The 17,092-nt window shown below is 40.4% G+C and overlaps 1 protein-coding gene and 1 long non-coding RNA gene across 3 annotated transcripts in view; one reads left to right on the top strand and one right to left on the bottom strand.

The window, feature by feature from the left end:
• Nucleotides 1–17,092, top strand: part of LOC118145483 (uncharacterized) — a 196,318-nt gene that overhangs the window by 100,172 nt on the left and 79,054 nt on the right. The window lies entirely within an intron of this gene.
• TRIM44 (tripartite motif containing 44) overlaps nt 7,789–17,092 on the bottom strand; it is a 144,843-nt gene continuing 135,539 nt past the window's right edge. Inside the window, exon 5 of one of the 2 annotated variants that reach the window (XM_002755180.6) lies at nt 7,789–12,494. In XM_002755180.6, coding sequence (XP_002755226.1) covers nt 12,467–12,494 — 28 coding nt within the window. In that variant the 3' untranslated portion in view covers nt 7,789–12,466. The remainder of the gene's footprint in view (nt 12,495–17,092) is intronic. The other variant, XM_054240757.2, reaches the window with a different exon arrangement.

The following is a 17,092-nucleotide window of genomic DNA, read 5'->3' as shown; positions in this document are numbered from 1 at the left end:
GACAAAGAAGCTTGCATGGTGCTGAACATTAATGTCTGTGCAAGTCCTGAGACAGAACTGCAGCCTATCAAACGTTTCACTTTAGAGTCAAGGGAGAAACCTTGAGGGGTCGCCTAGAATGTTCTAATGTAGACTCTTAAGTCAAGAAACAGACATTCTCTTCTGGGATGCAGTGGCCAAATGTGGATAAGAACTCAGGTTTCCCAATAGCCAGGTGACCTTAAGCAAATTCTTTAATCTCTTTGGGCCTTTGTTCTCTCAGTAGTTAACTCAGGAAGAGTTAAACTCATCTCTAAATCAGTGTTTCCTAAAATTGTTACACAGAACTGCCAGAAAACCAGATAGTTGTTACATGGAAGCTCTACAATGCACGTGAACATACTAAAAGCCCCCAGAAATTCTATGGGGAAGAAATCTATTTAACTTTGGCCCACTGTTTTGCTTCCCAGTTTACTTGACTGTGGTACATTTTTTTCATGATATATCAGTCTGTTCTCTGGCTGGTATAAAGAAACACCTGAGGCCGCGTAATTTATAAAGAAAAAAGGTTTAATTGGTGCACAGTTCTGCAGGCTGCATAGAAGCATGATGCTGGCATCTGCTCTGGTTCTGGGGAGGCTTCAGTAAACATACAATCATGGTGGAAGGCAAAGGCAGAGTGAGCACATCACATGGTCAGAGCAGAAGGAAGGTCAGGGAGAGGTGCCACATGCTTTTAAACAATCAGATCTCACAAGAACTCACTATCACGACAACAGCAAAGAATGGATGTTGTTAAGCCATGAGAAACCTCCCCCATGATCCAACCACCTCCCACCAGGCCTTGCCTCCAGCATTGGGATTACATTTCAACATGAGCTTGGGTGGGGACAGAGAGGCAAACCATATCACATGGTTTGTGCACATTGGGAGCAGTGCTGCTCTCCACAAAGTCTACATAGGGATCCAGTTTTCCTGGTACAGCCTCCACACACATGCATACACACCCACAGACACACACATGTGCTAACACACACGGAGAGAAAAAAGATGACTTGGGACTCTTAGAGAAACAATTTTCCCATTACCATTGTTCCTTTTTACTTTGCTAAGATCTTACAGTGTTAGAGGTGGAAGAGAACAGAGATTTTCTCTGATTCTCTGACCCTACCTCTCATTTTAGGAGCCTGGAGAGAGAGAAGATGATTGGCCAAATGCTGTGCAACTTGTTAGTGACAGAGCAGGGTTGGGAGTGAGGTTTTTCAACTCTCTTCCTCCTCCTTGTGGGAAAAAAAGGTGCCTTTTGGTGGTGCCACTTGCTCTGGACACTCATTCTAGGGTAGATGTAGCTAACGGCATCTTTCAGTTTTCTGCATCAAGATATAATATCTGTAGTACCTCTGGATATGGACACTATCAGGATGTCCTTCAGTTTAAGTCCCTAAATATTTTTTGAACATCTACTCTGCCAGGCAACTTTGTCATCATTAGTAATATAGTAGCAAGCAAATAATACAACCTTCAGAGTTACAGACATCAACCACAGGAACAAGTAAACACATACAGTACTTTGAGGTACTCACCGTTGATATGAAACATTGCAACATGGGGATGTGGTACAGAGGGCTATGAAAACAGCTGTAGGGAGCATCTATGGGTCAGAGCAGCTCAGTGAGGGCAACATGAGGGTGTCTCCACCTACTGAATTCCTAACAGGAGTCCAGCACAACGGTCATAAGCTACCATTTTTAAGTGCTTACTATGTGTCAGGCACTGTGCTGAGCCCTGTAGGCCGTCTGCTTATTTAATCACTGAGTTAGTAAAGGACAAAGCCAGTACTAAAACTAAGTCTGTCTGCTTCTGAAACCTCGTATCAAGAACAAGCTTGTTCCATTTTCCAAAGACGGAAGACGGCACATTGTTCTTTTTTGTGAAGATGCAACACTAGGGTCAAGTGGTTCATAATGTTAACAGTTTCCTCCCAACAATTCAGTCTAAATTTTACTTTTCATTCCATTACTCTTAGGTCTACCCTCTAGAGACTCTTCCCTTCCCCCATTACACACACAAAATCAATTAAATCATATTATCTGATGCCAGTTGTGTTTATATCGTAGAAGGGAGAAAAGTGTTTTTATGAGTGGAGATTGTTTTTCCATTCTGTTCCTTCCCAGGGGGGATCTAAATACTCTGTTTGAAGTTAGACATTGTGTGTGGTTTTGGAACTAAGTGGGAAAGAGGGTGGATACACACCACACCTTATTTATTTTCTCTTCTGTGGAAGGGTCTCAGCTGTTTTTTTCTCCCAAACTGAATCTCTTACTCTTGAAGAATGACCCAAGCTGAGAAATTTCCCAAACATCTGAAATCTGAGAATTTGTGCCTGGAATCCATGAGACTCATGGTTTCCAGATGTAAAGGCCGGAAGAATAGGAGGCGGAGGAGTGGAGGCAGGGTGGAGGGATAAAAGGGAGGGGGAGCCTGAACTCTGGATCACTTCTGACTGCCTTGTGAACTAGGCCAGGTCTCATTTGCTCTGCAAGTTTGACATTTGACAGTGGGCCAGGCCTGAAGATAGACAGCAGTTTTGCATGTTCTTATGAAGCTGTTTCAGTGATTAGAAAGTAAGTCATTGTGAAATTGTCTTTTCCTAAAGGCAGTGACTGAAAGCAAACAAGCCCATGACTTAGCTATTCAGAGGGGCATAAACATTCCAGATGGATTTTCTCTTTGTCCCAGAAATGGCAAAAGACAGACAATTCTAGGAATCCTGACTTCCTTATACCACTTAAACATATGCAACAGCAGATCCCCAGGTGCCCTAGTTCTTCTTCCACGTGTTGTCCTCAGAATAGAGGTAAGAGAAAGAGATTAACAGGCAAGCTTGTTTTGAATACATAACAGGCAGGTATAGTTTGGCCACAAGTGGGCTAGGTATACTCTCAGAAGGAATACCTTTATTTGATCAGACAGATCAGAATCTTCCAGGGAAAATATTAATTTTAGGAAAACAGATCAGAACCTACCTGTTATCAAATAGGAAATTGGCTTGAATGTTGAGAAATACCCATTTTTATTGTTATTAGTGGTTTATCATCCTCCCACCCAAAACTACCCTACTGACACTCCCTATTGCCACTGTTGCCACCAAGTCAAAGAGCAGTCTTGTTCCTCTATCGTTGTTCTTCCTACTTAGAAGCTGAATTTCATGCTAGGATATAGCCATCCAGCTGGGTCTAAAAGGTCTCATCATGTGTGGAGAGAAACCAAATACAGAAAATTTACCTCCAATCAATACCCCTCTGATCTCCAGATGTCCTAAGAAAAACAGTGAGGCAGCAAATGGCCACCCTCAAGCCAGAAAACCATACTTGGACTCAATGTTCTTAAGAACCAGGCAAAGTAGCTAACCTCTTTTTAATTTGGTCTCCTGGATTGGAACACATAAATGTTTAACTACACTCTGGCTTAGGAAGGAAAGCAAGCAGAGGTGAACGTATCCTGTAGTGGCAAGGCTTCAACAGACCACTTGTCTCACCCTGAAATATGAAGAAGCAATGCCTGCCTCCTCAAGCTGAGCAGTGCCCAGAATTTATTAACTTCAAGTATGATGTGAATTTGGGGTCTGAGCCAGGTATTATCATTGAGAAAAGGTGGACAATTTCCTCTCCCTCCCTCCCTCCTCCTCTTCTTACTGCTGATTGTACTGTTCAGAAGTGAATCATGATTTAATCCCCTCTGTTGTTAAGAGTATTACAAAATTCTGGTTGCAATGAAGTCATAAAAATATTTACGTGAAAGAAAAGAAGATGGACAGATAGAGAATGTTATAGCAAGTGACAAAACTCATCATTACCACCAGCAAAAGGATAGGTATGGAAAAATCCTTGCCTGGATACCAAATGGGATGTAGCTCATTAACTTAGACCGTCTCTCTCTTTAATCAACATGGCACATGTTTTTACAATCATGCAGTGTTGAAAGCAGTGCCTGATGGGAGAAAAGACAGTTCTAGTCTCATGTGTCTGGGTTTTTAAATTTTAGCATCATCAGATCAGGGCCAGGTTACCCCAGAGCGCTCAATGATTCATGAGAAATGAATCATGTCTTCATTTCAGGGCTTAGTATATGCATTATACCATTATTATATGCAAGCAACTCTTTGGTTGACGGCTCCAACATGGATTAAGGTCAAAGTGGCCCTGGAGACCAAATTCCCCAGTGAGGAATTGCCACATGACTTTATGTGTCCTTTGCTTTTAAATTCTTTCTTCTCTTAGAAACAACCAACCACAAGCTTTCACATTGGTATTATATCTACATAACGTTTATTCTTCTTATGGCAATGAACTGAAGAAATACAAGTGAGAATCTGTTATTAGAGGTTAAACTGTGTCACACCCAACTTGTGCTGAGGGTCCAGTTTCTTTTTATTATGCTCCAATCTTGTTGAATGACTATTGCCTAAAATAAATGGACAATCGACAGGGGCTTAGAAATAACAGGGATGCTTAAGTGACTTTTATGGTAGCAGTATTTGTTGTCACAGAATTTGACCTGTATTCTAGTTATTCGTTTTATTCATCACATTGGAAACCTGACACTTCCATTGTTCATGCCATTATATGCAAAGCACTGTAGCATAAAAGTCACTTACAAAACTGTGAAAAAAAAATTCTAAACACCAGAGGCTAATAAAACAATAAAACATCAGCTAGGGGGATATATATTGTTTGATTTAGCTAAATATTCTGGATGGTCAATGGTTTATTCAATTCCTAAAAGTTTTTTTTTTAACCACTAGGATGTAAATATTTCTAAAATGTTTGATAGACAAATTTTTGCCTTCTGAGCATAGTTATTTTATGTACGGTGCACAGGATCATCATTTTGAATGTAATATTGTCCTATGATACAGTGAGGCTCTTAAAGATTGAGATGTGTATAGGCTGTTTTTGGCACTAAATAACCCATATATCTGGGCTTTTGGAGCTTTTCGATTTACTCAAAATTTCTGTTTTCTCTATTGCTGTCCTTCTTTTTCCTTCTTGTTTCTTCTCAAAGTCTGTTTCTCTCCTTTATATTTGGAAATATGTGTGAAGTGGCCAGGTGCAGTGGCTCATACCTGTAATCCCAGCATTTTAGGAGGCCGAGGCGGGCAGATCACGAGGTCAGGAAATCAAGACCATCCTGGCCTTGATTTAGTAGAGATGGTGAAACCTCATCTCTACTAAAATACAAAAAAAAAAAAAATTGGCTGGTGGTGCACGCCTGTAGTCCCAGCTACTCAGGAGGCTGAGGCAGGGGAATCGCTTAAACCCAGGTGGCGGAGGATGCTGTGAGTCATCATGATGCCACTGCACAGCAGCCTGGGCGACAGAGCAAGACTCGGTCTCAAAAAAAAGAAGTATGTGTGAAGTAAGAGCAAATAGGTTCTGAGTAGGTGCTTCATGAGTAGATGTAGAGCCTTTGTCTTATGCATTTGCTCTGTGGTATTTATTTCAACTGGTTGGAAGCCTGGTTTGCTTACTTCTTAATTCTCATTTTTGATGGGTTGAGCAGAGGCTCTAGATTTTTCTAGTTCTGTCTCAGTTACTCATTGTCAAACCACCAGTTTAGATTTTGTGTTCAGGAAATAGGGACAGGTGAAGCTATCAGGTGGCTAAGCCCTAGGTAAATGAGTTGCTATGAATCCTGAAACGTTATAAGGCAAATGGTATGCTGTGGCCATGACAGCTGAACTCAATAAGTGAACTTTAAAACAGATAAGCTCCTTTTGCTGTTTCCCTTTCCAAGAATATGAAGCTGGCCTGATGTCAAGCTGTTGGAGAGCCTTCGAGATGTTTAATTAAATCACAGACTCAGTGTCAGAGCTGGCTGACTTTCAGGATTCTAAGCCTGTAGCAAAAGAAGACATGGTTTTGCCTCTCTTGTTGATTTCCTTATTTATGGCCTTGGAATAAAGAAGATAAAGCAAGTCTAACAGTCCTGTCTTCTGAAAGTGCAATTTCAGGCCATAAGAAAATTTCACTATATTTACACTTCCTTCCCTCACTTTTACATTACATTTTCCAGGCTATACAAAGCAAGACCTTCTTTGCAAAGGCCAAACTTGTTGTCCCACCGCCATACTGTACATGTGTAGGGGTAGGTGTAGGGGGATCAGTGTTGTTATTCACCAATACAAGGTGGAATCAGTGCAGCTAGGAGAGAAGAGATTAAGGAAAGAGGCTGTGAAGTCTGCTAGACCTGGGTTTAAGTCCTGGCTTCCCACTTATTAGGGTGTAACCATGGTCACAGTACTTAATTCTCTAAATTTGATGCCTGAGCAATAAAGCGGGGAATGATAGTATTGGTGCTGTTACAATTATGATAATGTGAAAAACAACTAGGGAGAGTGCCTGGTCCAGAGAAAGAGCTAAGTGACAGCTCTTATTATGAACAAAAATGAACGGTTTAACCTTGAGATTACAATAGTTAACAAGCACAGACACTTAGTGCAGCCCGCTATTGACTTCAAGCAGTCTTTTGCTTTTTTTATTTCTGTGACATCTTCTTTTATTACAACTTTCTGTTGGGTGTCTCTAACTCTGGTCCTTGTGAAGGCCAGGACATATTCCAGACAAGCTGAAATTCTACCTTTTTGTGAGTATAAAGGCAATGGGGCCATGTATAAGTTGGATCAAATAAAGAGTAGTAAAAAAAAATAAGAGAGTTGTAGCTTTCAGAGGGAAAGATACAACGAGAGAGGGCTGGGGCAATGGATGTGGTATTGAGATACTGGCACCAGGAAGCAGGGAAAACCTCCAAACACATTGTGGTTTGTTAAAACACTGAAGACTCTTAAGTGCTACAGTGGCAGGCAGTGTCACCCCATCAGGCAGTAGTGTCCTCCATAGCTGTGGAAGGGGAAGTAGGGTCTAATGATTGCTCCTGGAGACAGAGAGTCTGCTGTCCTGGGCTTTACCAGCCTGGCTTGTTGGGTGACCTTGAGTGACGTATATCCCTACATGGACAATTTCCTCAAGGTTCTCACACAGTCTGATGGGTGATATATTTGTTATGTAAAGGGTCTGATGAAGATATATTTGTTAAAAGAAAATTTAGAGGAGAGTCCACAAATTGCCCCTCCAGACATACTTGCTTGTGGGTTTTAGGATTTTTAAACATTAAATTTTAATGCATTTAGGCAGGGCTTGGTATTTTCTAATTCACACATTATCTACCATCTTGAGTCTTCACATTTGGCTCATGAAGGCATCTGAGTATATGACTTCTGATTTCAATGAACTACAAACCAGATTGGAATTGCTTCATTTACAACTCAATTCTATTTCTTCATCAATTACATGCAAATATGTACTTCTAAAGTTTCACAAAACAAAGATTTTGCTGGCCTAACTGTACTTTGCTCTATGATGACATATTTTTTTTCTAGAAAATATGTCAAAAATTACAATTTGACTTTCCTTGTAGTTCATCCAAATTCTAAAGCTTTAATGTTATTTGAAAACATAATTCAGCACCAAGTATTTTTTAGGTTACAATCTAAGTTGCTCATAAAATTTAATCTCGGTCTCGATCATTTTGAGGAGAAAACATATCACTAAATAATAATGATCTTCAGTCTGTTCTTTTGCCACTTCCCAGAGATCTCCTAAGGCACTCTGGAAAAGTCAGAAGTAAATTAGACTCCTACATCTAGTAACCAAAACACCAGCATCTTTAGCATTACCACAGTGAAGTATGCAGATCATCATGAATATTTACACCTTGCAGGGTCCTTTGTGCACAACTCGGAGAAACAAATGGCATTTCCAGTAATAGTTTATTGATTTGCAAATGCACAGGGGCGCTGAGTCCGAACATCCTGGGATAGCAGTAAATCTCTCTTACAAAATAATTTACAGTATGAAAATGATATACTGAAACATTAACTCAAATGTGTAATTCCCTTGAAAGATTCAGTGTTCCCTTGTTTAATGTAAAGGGTGGAAGGGGAAGATGACTAAGGAGGGAATGTGATGGTGCACAGGAAAATAGGCAGAGGACAATGAATTCATTGGTTCTCCCCATTCATGCAGTGTGGCCTGTCACTGTAGAAAGACTGGTCAGATTTAACTTTCATTAAGTATTAATCTGCTGTCCCCTCAAAGTCATATCAAGCCCAGTATGGGCTCCGTGGCTTTTTTTGCACCAATGTACCCACAGGTATCTTCAGTTATTTTCATTTTTCTTCTCTGGGCCTTGTTCTGTTGTTTCCGGTGTGTTCTCAGTTCCAAATGATACTATCTTACCAGGCAGGCCTTCAGAAGCAAGAACTGCCTGAGTCTTATGGTTTCTGGAATGCGACAGGGTTAGGGGGCTTCATAAGCACTGCTGGATAAAGGCAATAATAATGAGATCTGAAGTCTCCCCTATGGGCCTTCTTCTTCTCTTAGGGCTGGGCTGGACTCAATCCATAATGAGATTTTTTTAAACATAAAAATCTGATGTTATCAGCACACAGTAAACATGCAATTCATTTTCTTATTGAGAAGCATGTATTGAACGGCCATTATATGAGTGTGGAATTTCAGGAATGGCAAGATAATATTTTCTACTTAGGGAGAGAGGACTTCCTAGACCCTGCCACTACTACAAGATCATGAATTCTGCATTCGTGCCCTCAGGTCTAAATTGAATAATTAGACTCTCAGGTCACCAAAATGGCTGGGCATCCAAATTTCCTGTGTTATCAAACATCTTGGAGGAGGGCTGGAGTGCAATTTCCTTCAGGGCTGTCACTTTGACTCAGTGCTTTAGGAGCTAATAACTTTGCTAGAGAATTGCCCTTCTTGTAAGCAAGTACCTAAGCTCCAACTATATGGCGGCACTTGTAATTAGGGCTGACAGAAACCTCTGAAGTAGTATGCAAGATAATGAAGGGCTGCTTTGAGTTTTCCTTAGTTCTCAGGTATTCTGTATGTCGTATGAGTGGTTATATATGTATGTATATACATATATACACACATCACACTTGTCATTTAGCATTTATATATAGGTACATATACCACCACCACCACCATCCCCCCACCACACACAAACAGGAATTAGTAGAAAGTCCAGATTCACTGGACTTTGAATTGCTACATCCTCACAGAGCACACTGGCAGCTAGGTTTACTAAAATATGAAGATTTCCTTTTCTACAGCAGTGAAGCTGCTGACATTTTCAAATAAAGTTGAGTAGAGAGCAGAACACCCTTTACTTTTACTACTGCTGCAAAGTTCTGTACCCTTGAAGGTCAAGAAACATCTTCCTTTTTATGGAAGATGGCACAAAAAAGGAAAGGTTCTCCCAGCTCCTGGGGGTGGGCTCAAGTCAGCAAGGTGTACTTAAAGTATCTGCTAAAGGAAAGAAATAAGGCCACCACAATGCCATTTCTGAGCCCTAACTGCAACTGTGAAATGTCACTTTGAAAAAGATTCATAAATTGGGATGGTCAAAGTGCAGTGGGAAAAACCTGAAGCCTCTTTATCCTTCTGTCTTTAGATGGACCAGGGTGTATGGTACAAAGTGCCTGTCCAGAGAATTAGGGAGAGCTGGATTCAAGATCTGGCTTGAGTATTTCCTAGCTGTGTAACTTGAAGCAAATGACTCTAATGCTCCCCATCTGTTTTATTATCTAAGAAACAGGGTGTCATTTAGGGCCTGGCTCATAGTTGTTCCTTAATATAAGTTATTCCCCTTCTTGAGCTGTCAAAGCCAAGACTCCAAGCACTTCTTGAGACTGTCCTGGATTTAATGATATCAAACCAAAGTCCCTCTCAGCATCCAGAAATTCAGCATTTGAAAGGTAGCTAGAAATTGCTGAGTATCTGACTGATTCTGGAGACATTCATTACCTGCCCACCTTGGTGACATCTCGTTAGGGGTTTCTGCAAACCCTACAACCTGCAGCCAGACAAGACACAATTCTGAGCTCTCTAACTTTTACTAACCTGGCAGGAGGGAAGCCTCATCATGCTGGGGGTTAAGGCCAAGCAGCATGCTCCAGCTCTGGGGGAAGGTGGTGCCCCTGCAGGAAGCATCCTAGTTCTTACATTGATAAATGCTGCCGGCAGGAACTTAGGAGCCTGGGCAAAAGCTGCTGTGCTGTGTTTAATGCTTCCCTGGTTAAAGTTTTATCAGGTGCTGAAGACAGCAGGAGTCTATAAAGCAAATCTCAAACCCTTTCTAAGTAAAAGCAAAAGTGCTTTCCTTGAGGATTACAGAGATATGATAAGTTACTGAGACAGGTTGGCACATATTTTCAGATTTCCATTTATATCCACTGCATAAAGGCTTGAATTTCCCAAATACTGATTCAAAGTAATAACATATGATCAGATACGGACAGCCAATGATCTCTCCATTGCTAATATAAGGCTACTATTTGGATATCAAACAATGATTATTGGGGAAAGACAACATGCTTCCAAATCCTAAAATCTTTTTAATCTTCTGATATTTAAACTTTTCTGAGAGTGACCACTGGTCCTTCTTTTAGGGTAGTTTTGTTGGATATGATTGGAGGTTCTAAGTAACGGTATGCCAAATTCTCCAGTCTTTGCACAGATAGGTAAAGCATCAAAATTGTCTTAGCCATTTCTTGACCACAAGATTGAGAGAAAAACACCTTTTTTTTTTTTTTTTTTTTTTTACATTTCAGACTCTACTTAGCCCCAATATCCTGACATTTTTAGTGAGTTATGACAATCCTAACCTAGAAGCATATATGCCTGGGAGCTTCTTGGCCTCAAAGGAATAAATCATTTCACAGCATTCACAGGACTAAAAAATAAATAGGACTCCTACAGTAAACAAGTATTGTTTCTGTTTCAAACCATCCTGCAAGCACAAAAACCAGCTGGCCCTAATGCTTGTAATAGGTACACAGGTCACAGGCAGACAGGCAGGCGGGAAAAGGGATTTTCCCCCAGTGCAGGCTGCTTTGGTTTTGCCTTAGAGGCACTAGAAGTCTAGGTCCTGGTTTAGCAGCACCCAGAGTCTGCTTGGATATGGTTCCGGTTGTATTCCTCATAAGTGAACCCCAAAATACCATAAAGACAGAGAAGAGTGAACACATAGCCCACCTGCAAGTAAGAAGTACCTTTCAAGATTCCTATTTTATCTTAACAGTTTATTTTATCTGAACATTTTATTCTATAATATAACTTTTATATAAAAATAGGTCATCTCCTGACTCTGAACTATTTGGTAAATAAAACTGATGCTTCAAGAAGATGCAGGTTTTTAAGTTTGCAGTTTTATATTCCCCTAGCACATCCCTGCTTACTTGGGAGTACAAAGCTTGGTTGTAAGAAACTGTGATTTGGGCATAGAGAAAAGCAAGGAAGTCCAACTTCAGGTGTGTCTGTTACTAAGAGGAGAGCGAGATCCAGGGTGTGGGAGATGATTTGAAGGTCTGTGGGTGGGGGGTGCCACAGGAAGAAGGGTTCTGGTTGGAGTTAAAGGAGGGTATATATCTATCTGCTGGGAGATGAGCTGCATTCAGAACACATGGAGTGGCAATAATTCTCCCCCTACTGCATTTAAGCCAAATTAGGCTAAAATTGGGGTGGGAATAGTAAAAACCTACACTGAAAATTCCCATTTGGTAATATACATTCCAGCCCTTCATATTGTGATAAGCCCATAAAACCTGCAGAATTCACCCACATAATTCTGGTTCTATTAGATCCTTTAGTGACTATTTTAGAAATTCAGGCAATTTGAATTTGGAAACACTGATTTCACCTTTTAATCAGATTTCTTTGGTCCTTTTCCCCCTCCTAAGGTCATTTCCTTTCCACCTCTTCAATCATTTTTTTTCACTTCCACAGCACTGAATTATGAAGCTCAAGTCCTAGATAACTTCATATACTAAAAATATCTCTTCCTAACCTTTAAGTCTTTCTCCAACACCTTTTTCCAGTCATCCATATTAATTCATGGCACCACATTTTCACAAACATAGAACTGGACTTTTAGGGACAATATGAGGCAATTTGGCCCTGCCTTGCCCTCATTTATTTCATGCTTTGATATGAACAAAACTGGGTTTTTGTCAATAGCCAGGGAGAAAACTCTGACTTTCCTTCAAGATTATTCCAGATCCTTCCTAACAAAGCGTACTGTTTGGTTGTAAAATATTATGGGGGCTGGCTTTCCTGAGTAAGTTCAAAGCAGCCACTGAGGGATTACTTGAAGGACCCTTAATTGCTCCCGGTGGATCAAATGGGCTCTTTTCCTTGACCTACCACAGAGGATGAGAAGAGCACAGTCAGTAAGCATAAAACTGGTCATCCCTTGGAGAGATATGTGCCTGCTGTGGATATGGGGACACATCCGGCGGAAGTACGTTTGTGGCTGAGCAGCTTTCACAGAAATCAGAAGCCGTTACATACACGCTGTCACATACACACAAGGGGAGGGGATGATTTTCCACTGGGGGTAGTAGCCTTCATGTGTCCTCTTCTTCACTGGCACCACTGCAAAAAAAAAAAAAAGAAAAAAGGAGAACCAGGTGAGTTAAGATATCACAAGAAGGGAGGCAGCCTAGTTTACTGGTTGACAAAGCACAGGCTTTGTCAGACATACCTGGATTTAAGTCTTAATACCATGATTGAGCAATATGGACAAAGGCAAGTTACTTAGTTTGTTTAAACTGATTTCTTTATCTTGCCGCAGGGGGAATGATGATAAAATGCACTTTCTTGAGTTACTAGAGGATTAAATAAAAGAATACATATAAAATGCACAGTATCTGGTATACAGTAAGTGAGGAGCTATTTAAAGGAGAGTCCTAATTCTTTCAAACTTAACTAAAAAAGTAAATAGCTGGTAAAAATCAGATGTGTGATTTCCTCTAAGCCTTAAGCCATCTATGAGGAGAGAAAAAACAAGGAAAAGCTACTATCATCTGCACTTTGAATGGCACTTTGCACTTGGGAGAAAATCCAAGATTTCAACTCATGCCATAAGGACATATCCACCTCGTCAGAGAAGGCCTCTACTTAGTAGGACTCCCAGGTGATTCTCTTATTTCTTTCATAGGCCTTATGACATTACATAATTTATTTGTTTGTGATTTACTCTTCTCTCTATCCCTGACTAGAGCATACAAGAATAGCACTGCTATTTATTAACGATGTATATCTAGCACTAGCACTAGCACTGGGCTGGGCATATAGAAGTGCTGCATAAATAATTGTTTTTAAAAAGGAAGTGAAATATGAACAAGAAGAAAGGGAGGGAGGGATGAACACAATTGAAGGGACTGGTCAGTCATTACTGCCCTGTCCAGGGTGTACCAGATGTTATGGATGTTTCAGAGACCAAAAAATGGGTTGTCAAGGCCCAGAGGCATGGCTAGTACCTCAGCTGCTCAGAGTTACAGCACCTGTGGCTTGGTCCTGGGAGAGAACACTGTTGGTACAGGGATTGGGGCAAGGAGAAGGCCCAGCCTGAGAAAGCAGGAATGAGCACACTCTGAAGGACAAAAATGTGTCTGTATAAAACCTGTGCTCTTTTGCATCCATTTGGGAAAGACTTTAAGGGAAAATATCTTAGGAAACAGATTTCTAGAACTTCCACTAAAGGTAGAAACATTTCAAGAAACAGGTTCTGCAAGTTAAGGTAAGTGTATGCTAGGAGCCAAAGAACCAACTCAATAATCTTCACCATTCCGAATTCCAACCTATTTCCACTCCCTTTTCCTGCTGATTATACAATCATGGGATGAAGGGTGCATGCCACCAAGAGCTGGACAGTGGGCTGTCATTAAGGAGCAGTATTTAATGGCATCTGTCCCAAAGGGAACAAAAGGTCTTTTATGAAAGCTTCTCATCAGAATCAAGGCAGAGCTGGAACTGGCGCCATATTCTCCCCCTTGGTATTATATCCAAAGCAAGCTTTCATTGTTCTCTTGTCAGTTTTATTTCAAATATGAGGGCAGCATGGTAACTCTGCCCTAAGCCGCAGTTCACTTTTTAGCATTCTTAACTTGAGATACATAGTTTAAATGTTTAAACATTCACGAACCTAATGAAACTGTATACAGAATTTTTTCTGTGTGTTCCTTTGAGAGAAGCCATACTTTTCATCATTTTCTCAAAGAAGTCAACTCCTGCCAAATTGAGAATAATCAAATTATAAATAAACTCTTTTCCTGTTGCCAGGTTCTTTATTATAAGATCTGGAGAGTGACTTGGGAAAAAGGTCTGAAGTCCTGACTGAGAAAATCTCTTCTCATTAACTTAAAAGAGACCTGTTCTTGGGCCTGAAACTTATCTCGCAGTTTAAAACATGAGATCTTAGGATACTGGCATATCATTTATTGATGATTTCATCTGCTAAATATTTATTGACTGTCAACCATGTGTCAGTCATGATGCTAGGTGCAATAATGAATAAGATGGACACAGGAGTTGACCTCTAGGACTTTAAAGCCTAGTAGGTGAGATACAGGCTGGGGAAGGGAAAGAGAACCTTTTATTTTCCGTAATAGCATCTTCAAAGAAAGCATCTTATTTTTATAATAACCCTTTTCTCACAATAATGAAGAAGAAAAGACGTTATAACTGAATCTGTAACATAGAGCTTTGCTCAGCTTGTATGTAGCCTCTCCTGAAGGATTCAACAATATAATTAGTGTGCGGCATCCTCTCCTCTCCTGAATGTTCTTGCTTCACTTTGTATATAAGCTAGTCTATGTTCACGAGATTATTTACTTACTTACTTTTCAGATGGAGTCTCGCTCTGTTGCCCAGGATGGAGTGCAATGGTACGATCTTGGCTCACTGCAATCTCCACCACCTGGGTTCAAGCAATTCTCCTGCCTCAGCCTCCCGAGTATCTGGGATACAGGCACATGCCATCACACCCAGCTAATTTTGGTATTTTTAGTAGAGATCACAGATCTGCCCACCCCAGTCTCCCAAAGTGCTGGGATTACAGGTATGAGTCACCATGCCCGGCTGTTCATGAGATTTTATCTTAAATAGTCTATAAAAGTCTTCACTTTCTGCAAGGGAAGTAATACAGCCTTCCACCTCAGCCACTTATAGTGCTCGTCTGAAACATCTACCAGTCACACTGAGACTTACAACTAGAGTGGGACTCAGAGGTTAATAATGGTTATTTCATTAAAAAAAATAAATAAACTAAAGGTGTTAGGCAGACAGCCCATTCTACAGCAGATACTTAGCAAAGAGAGAGGCAGTATTACATAATTACTTTCATGTCACCAGCCTAAACTAGGTTCAAATCCCTGTTATGAGCTAATAAACTGTGGGAACTTAAGTAAGTCACCAACCTCTCTAAATCTCAGTTTCCTCATTGAAATGCTATCTTCCAGGGTTACTGTGGAAGCTTTATAGATTTTATGCAATACAAATGATAAAAAAATGTTGCTTCTCTTCTTCAACCCACCTTCCTTCTTATCCTGAATAAAAATCTGCCTCTTCCTACTTTCCCCCAGTGTTCCTAGTCTGGCAGCTGAAATACAACATTCCAGAACAAGTGTGTTCCTATCCCCGAATGCCCTTCAAATATCTGAAGAGCAACAGTACCCTGTCTTGCTCACTTGGAGAGTTTTTTAATGACAACCCCAGACCTAATGAAATACAGGTACTAAGTAGAAAGGTTGAGTATCATTCTGACCCTTCTAGGTGGCAGGTCTCGAGAAAAGTCATCCCTGCCAAACACTGGTGAGAACAAATGCCGAGTGAAGTTTAATTTGGTTAACCAGCCTTAGCTCAGTCACCGATCTAGCTTGAGGACACTGTTGTATCTAAAAATGGTGGCCTTAAAACTGGGGTATGGATACCCTTGTGGTATGTAATTACTTTCCAGGAAGTATTTGGGCCTGAGTAATTTTAAGAAAAATAAATGTCCAAATCCTTAACTTCCACGTACACTGTTTCGTAAAACTTACTTTCTCAGAAACATGCCTGTGCTCTGTAAGGTTCTTGTTTCAGCCACTCCCACTTTCCAGATCACCTTACTCCCACACTTCAGCAGAAATGCTACCTCTCACCCTTCTGAATCTTAGCACGTAACAATTTTAGAATGTCTCCCTTAGAGGAGTCCTATGAGAGAAGGGCAAGCAATAGTAAGAGACAATCTCTTTTCTCACCCAGGCAGGAAACTCTTGCCAAGGCTGGGTGTTTTCTCTACCTATCCATCGATCTAACACTTCAGATTTAGAAGTGAGATAGTTGTCATGAGGTGTGTACTAATATTTATTTGAATTGAAAGAAAATGAAATCAGACTTAATCCCGACAGAAAGCAAGTCTGATTTGGCTGGATGGTTGGACCATCAGAACTGGCTTTGCCAATTAGATTATATAGTACATCTTGCCTGTAAATTTAATAAGCTTAATTCATAGTGCCAAAGTTTTGACAAAAATATATACAAAAACTCATATAAGCTAGGTAACGTCAGCAATCACACCATTAGCAACTATTTACACTTGATAGATAATTTCAGGAATTAATTCAAAAATGGGCAAAAGGCACATACTTCTTATTTCTTTTAGGTGATGTCAAACCAAAAAGTTTAGCTAAAGGAACTGGGAGCTCCTAAATTCTGACCAGGAAGGTGGTGTGAAATTTAACACTTTCTTGGTTGTGGGCAGGGGTTGGGGTGGCAGAATGAGACTAAGGTATCTCAGACAGCAGAATGCTGTGTCCCTTCTGAGTTGGGCCCATGGTCTGATGTGGTGCCTGTGAAACTGAAATGTCAGAGACATGCCTTAAGCTTCACGTTCAGACCCTAAATACCCACTGATAAAATGATTATATTTTATCATCATCATTTTACAGTGTTTCACTGTCTGACAATTTTTTAGTTAGGCTGTATAGATATGCAGCTCAGCTTTTCAGCTTCTGTCCCCAGTGCTGTAGAAGTATAAAGGGGAAGTTAATAAATGTGGCAGCAGAAAAAATAGTTTCTCTTCCTAAGCATATAGTACAACTTAATGTGACTTGGCATCACTCATGTCTGCTGAGCTCTTGGGTATTTAATTAATTATTGCTGTAAAAGGATTATTTAACTCAGGAATATGGACAAATTAAGAGGTGTTG

The sequence above is a fragment of the Callithrix jacchus genome, chromosome 10, assembly GCF_049354715.1.
Source record: "Callithrix jacchus isolate 240 chromosome 10, calJac240_pri, whole genome shotgun sequence".
NCBI classification, from domain to species: domain Eukaryota; kingdom Metazoa; phylum Chordata; class Mammalia; order Primates; family Cebidae; genus Callithrix; species Callithrix jacchus.
This window is presented reverse-complemented; position numbering and strand designations above follow the sequence as displayed.